We start from the raw sequence: 6000 nt of genomic DNA on the forward strand, positions 1-6000 counted from the left end.
TGCGACCAAGATTCAAACTAAATGCCCTCTTGCTTCAAGTTCTACATATCTTCTGATTAAAGATTTCCAGTCATGCTAAATTGAGATATTACTCTCTTGTTAGGTAGATTTTTAGCATACTGCAACAACCAAAATCCATATAAAAGTTACAAAAATTAATGACTAGGCAGTAAACTGGCTTCTATCACATTAGCAATAAAATAAACTCAAGGATTACATCAAGTTACAATCTACATTATTATATTTCACAATCCATATTATAATAAAAAATTAAAAGCACTTTAAAAAGTAACCAACCTTCTGCCATTCAAGCTCCTGTTTCTCAACAACAATTTTACTTATTTGATCTTCATAATGAATCTCTGTTTCCTAGTTAAAAAAGCGACACATTTACATAAGACCAGTACCTGCAAATCAGATATCAACACAATTTGTGTATTCATACTTCTATTCCTTTACAATTTGGTACAAATACAGAACAGTATGTGCCTATACACTGGACAGCAAAGGGAAGCAAAGGCTCCATGTGTGATCAAAACCACCTGCTTTCCCACCAGAAAAATCTGCAGAATAAACTTGATTAACTTCCTTGGTTAACAGGAAGTTGAGAGGCACATGTGTGGACAGAAATAACAGACTTTTGCTCCCAGGAAGTTGCTCCTAGGTATTTCAAGAGTTGCTTTCTGGGCCAAAAAATTTGCCTCAAAACTCATGTAAGCTTTAAATATAAAATGTTGAGCAAACATTGAAAATTAAAATTTGGCCAACAAAAACAGAAAAAAATTCTTTAGCTTTTGTTTTTCTGATATGAACAAACATGATATAGCTGTAGAAGAGATTAAATATTTTGGTTTGAAGTATACATTTTGAAACACAAACCAAACACATTATGGTTGCTGTATTCCTTTAGATTATATAAAGTTGCCTATTCTTTTATTTACAAACTCAATTACTCTGGTATATTTGTTAAGCCTAAAGCACAGATTTAGAGTATTTATACAAACTTCAACAGTAGACTGGCATCAGAAAGGAAATAACAGCTTTTGAGCATAAATACAAAATACAAATACAAAAAAGCTTAGCTTAGTTTATGCAGCCCAATTTTGCCCTCAAGGGAACTGAATGGCAAAATGGATTTCCCTACTTGTTTAAGATCAACAAACATCTAGCCAAATACAATTTATCAAGAAATGGAGGAGAAAATGTAATGTTTCAAAGTGAAGTGATGTAGTGAACACTAATGTTACAAATTCTTGACATATTTCCATTCAAATGGGTGAGACTTACCCAAATGCATCAGTTACCTAAATGTAACCAAGTCTTTAGTGTACATAAGGTTTTATAAAAACAAAACATTAAAAATGAAACTGGTAGACAATTCAATATCAAACATGCACATCCTTAATTTTAAAATGTGTAAGAAGCTTTTAAAACTGCATGAGAACACTGAAAAACAACATACTAGCAAATAAATATGGGCATGTATTTGGTTTAAAATTATGATATTATTTTAAGAAATAGCACATTAAAATTTAAGGCATAATTAGTAACTGCCATATCTATACCTATGAATTCACACTTAACTAAATAAATACAAGTTTAAAAACTGTATTAGATTTTTAATGAGTATTTGAATACTAAAGAGCATAAGAACTGAGTGAATTAACAACACTCCTTCACTTTACTCCGGAATCTAAATCCTAATGGAAAATCTGGAAACCATCAAAAATGTGTATATATGTAACTACTACTGAGAAAAAAGTAAACATATAAATACTCAAAGTGAGAACGACAATTACATAATTAAAAATGTTATCTTATGAAATGGCTAACAGTTATAAGCCTTACCTATCATTTTTAATTCTTTTAAAGGACATTTATAGCCTGCTCATTTTGAACTGAAAGCTTTAAAAAGCTCTGGGAAGCGTTTTTTAAAAGTTGCTACAGTTGTTTAATGCAATAAAAGTGTTGTTATACTTAGGAGCAAAATATTGCACAAAACTTTGATGAGATATCAAAGAACAAAAAACCTTAAGAGCATTTATTTTTTATTAGATGCCTTAGGACTACATGAATTTAAGTGTTTTTATAAAAAAAAGACTACCATAACAATAAAAGAGGAGTAATTTGATGGTTTATTTACTCGTTATAACCTTTAGAAAGTGTCAAGCCTTCTTTAAAGTGTTTGCTTCAGGCTGTAGTTTTACAAGATGCACTGTGGATTGGTCAAGCCCCTTCAATTCCTGACCCTGAACAGATTTAGGAACAGAGTATAGCTGGCTCATGTCCAGGCAGCCAAAACTGCTGCTAGGTACTTTTATTACCTTTTTCGAACTCATAATCTACCTCCTGCAAAATTGCACATTGAATTTCTCATGAAGCTCAATCAAATATTAGCACAAACTAGTTTCCAATTTTCTCCTGGTACAATTAGAATAGCCTTCACGAAGTTAAGCAATCACGTATCACTTTTAGCAGACTGTATGGATATTCTTCTTAAGTTTTGTCCCCAGGACAAGCATTGAGAAAATAAAATACTCATATCAGCTTTATTCTAATTTTAGCTCCTGACAGTTCTCAAAACCCAGACACATTCTAAGACAGTAAATCAAAACTTTGAATAACCATGTCTTTGGAATTCATACTCAGAAGCATTCCTTATTCAGAAGCACACTACCAACTGCATCTTCATGCAATCAGAGAAGCCACCTCTTCACCTTTGGAAACTCTGTCTTGAGTTTATATTTAAATAAAACCTCTCTCTCTAGACATATTCCTTTAACCGCTTACATTTGACACAACTCTTTTCTCACCAGGTATAATGCTCCTAATCCAAAGCCACATTATTTACTAGAACGTAAGTTTTTTTATAAGCTAACGTACCACTTACTGTCTTAATGAATCAACAATGTTGCATAGCTCTCCATTACAAGATGGAGAAGCTTCTATTTTGTTTATTCTTTTATTTTAGGATACTTATTCTCAGCACTTTTTCCTGCTAAAAAGTACCCTAACTCACATTTAGGCAGAAATCCATTTATAAGACTACTGGTTCTTCTCCTGTACGTTCTGCCAGTAAGGTTTAGTTTTTGCTGTATCATAACACTCCTGTTATTTTCATTCTAGACATAACTAACAGATATGAACTTTGAGCACAACCGGCAAATCCATCAATATTTTAATACCTTAACTAGTTCAAGTGTAATCCCACCTCGCTTCTCCTGATAAATGAGTTAATACTCTTCACTTAATACCTCAAACACCATTTTTTCTTTTGGGCGTGAATGAAGGAATGAAGAAAAGCAGCTCAGGAAGAGCTTATATGTCCTCCCCCTAAGAAAACCTGGAAAAAAAGGCAAGGTACCGCTAAAGAAATCAGATTAGTCAAAGCCATCAAAATGGTAAAGTAGGAAGAACTGCAATAAACTCATGCAAATCTAGCTGAGAAGAGCACATGCAGCTCAGCAGAACAAGGGTGAGCTAGAGCTTCTGCAGACAGCTGATGGTGAAAGCTCAGGATGGGGTACTGTGAGAGCCAAAAATATCTGTGTAATGACAACAGGCTACAGATTTCAGGATTTGCCTCTTTTTAAAAAAAAAGTGCGAGAGAAGAAAAAAAGGAAAAAGTGCAAATTTCTTTTATTTTCCTTCTCCATGACTACTCACTGATCATTTTGTTATGTAGCATAAAAGCAAGTATAAAATGGGTGTCTAGATTATACAGCAACAGAAGCAGCAATAGAAGACATGCAAACAAATACGAAAAATAGGAAAAAGAAAACCATTAGAGACAGGGAGGGAGACTAAAGTCAAAGGAACAAAATGAAACACATTGGAGTGAAATGATGGGAGCCTTTTCACCCCACTGGAAGTCCGGAAGTTGGGAGATCCCCACGTGCCTGTGCTGTGAGCCTAGAATATGAATCCTGACAAATCAAACAAGGCACCTCCCCATTTAGTGACTGATTCTCATACAACCTGCTACTTTTACACCCTCCTTTAGCACAAGCAATATGATCCTGTTATTCAGTATATAATGATGTATGAAATATGAAATCTGCCATTAACCGCAAGTCAGTACAGTTCCAGCCTACAAAATTCTGGATTCTCACATAGAGGTAGAGTATTTCATCTCAGGTAAAGGCACAGGTCAGACGAAATTGAGAGTAAAATTCATGATACTTCACTATGCTGCCTCCATGGGGCTACCAATCTACTATGAACCTCACAAGCAACCTGGAAAGGAAATGGCAAAACAAGTGAGAAATCAGCAGACCTTCTGCTCTGCCTTTCGCTTTCCTATTTGCTGGATAACATGGTTTAAGCTAGAGTATGTGACCTAAGCACCACCTTTTGCTCAGAGCAGGCTATAAATTTACTAACTTTGATAGTTGGATATGTAACAGATGTAGAACTAGAATAAGAAAAGGATTTTACACCACCACTTTAAAGCAAAAACACACACAGACTACTATTTAAAAAATAGATGGCACTACATATGGCCATATTATTTTATATCCCTCACTTATTAAGAAGAGCATTTTATTTTCCAATTTTCAAACTTAATGAGCAAGCATCCCTGAACTGATTTGAACAGCAAACAAGAGACATGTAGGGATACCATAAGCTTTCAAATTGACTAGTTGTAAAATGTTTGATTTGGAGAGGAACTTAAATTTGCAATTACAAACAAGTAAATATTTTGGGAAATGAAGGCACAAATATTTTTTAAAATTATCACTAATTTTATAACTAGAAACATCTTTAGACAAAAGATGGCTTAACCTCATGAGAAAATCTGTTCAAAACCAGTCACCCTTGTAGCACAGCAGAGACAAAACAGAAAAAAAAATCCAAAAGATGAAACTCGAAGGCACTCTCCATGAATTTAAACATCTCAAGCTTTGACCAAATATATTAAAATTACAAAATGAGGTTAAAGTTCTGAAAATATTAGGCAAGTGGAATTCTTCAGATGTTATTTTTTAATACAAAAACAGTTAGACCTGACTAAACACTAACACTGTAATAAAGTCCACTGAAGAGACTTAGGTAGCTTTTATAAAGAGGATTATAATCTCTGACTTCTGTCAAAATTCATGACATGCATATTATTACTTCAAATAAATCCAGCATCTTTGGAACAGGTCAAAATCAAATACCTATATCCTTCTGCCTTTCCAAAAAGGCAACAGTTCATAAAATCTTCAAGAAAAATAAAATATGGGTACATACATAAAACTAAAAATGACTTGAACTGTGTGTCTTTAATATGAAAGTTCATTCTTGCAGATACAAGATGATTATAATAATGTACAAAAATTTAAATATAGCATTTTGGCAGTATTCTGGTAACCAACTATCAGAATTTTTTGGTAAGTATAAGAAAGCCTAATTCATGGCTCCTACTCCAGCTGCTTTCCTTCTGCTGCCCAGAGAATTTCAAATATGAAGTCAATATTTTTAAAAATAATGCTGCTTGGAAGATTATTAAAAGTATTGTTTGGAAGATTATTAAAAGTATTGTATGAAATTTAGTAAGTTAACAAACACTTGAAAAGAATTTTCTATGATCATATAAAGGAGAGAGAAATAAGACACAAAAAAAAAAAAATCAGAAAATACAAACACATTTACCCTTCTTATACGTAGTTCTTCTATTGCCTCCAATAAATTTGTTTTGAAATTTAACAGTTGAATAGAAAGTAATGTCTCTGATGGATTTTGAAGAGTAGAGTCAAGTGTCTTTGTCTTAAAGTCTTCATCCATTCTTAAGTTTTCTGAAAAATAAAAGCGCATTTCTCCTCCTCAGTTTATCTTTAAAGAGAATATTCAGTCTGCAAAACTTGCAAATGTCAAGGCTAATTCCTTTCACAAAGGAAAAAATACTATGTACGGCCAATACATAATTACCACCACTTTTATTTTAAATGAATGTGTGGCAGTGTATAGAAAACAGCTTTACCATCAATTCACCATATTGCTTTCTTTTTACTCTTA

General features: G+C 33.1%; 1 protein-coding gene across 1 annotated transcript in view; it reads right to left on the bottom strand.

Annotated features, from left to right (window-relative positions):
• Positions 1 to 5774, bottom strand: part of CCDC73 (coiled-coil domain containing 73) — a 44152-nt gene extending 38378 nt beyond the window's left edge. The window contains exons 1-2 of the mRNA XM_088525899.1: positions 5638 to 5774; positions 298 to 369 (exon numbers count right to left, since the gene is read on the bottom strand). Coding sequence (XP_088382025.1) covers positions 298 to 369; positions 5638 to 5769 — 204 coding nt within the window. The 5' untranslated portion in view covers positions 5770 to 5774. The remainder of the gene's footprint in view (positions 1 to 297; positions 370 to 5637) is intronic.
• Positions 5775 to 6000: the final 226 nt, after the last annotated feature.

Source organism: Tinamus guttatus, unplaced genomic scaffold (genome assembly GCF_059628265.1).
Source record: "Tinamus guttatus ecotype Peru unplaced genomic scaffold, ASM5962826v1 Tinamus_guttatus_pri_ptg000240l, whole genome shotgun sequence".
Taxonomy (NCBI): domain Eukaryota; kingdom Metazoa; phylum Chordata; class Aves; order Tinamiformes; family Tinamidae; genus Tinamus; species Tinamus guttatus.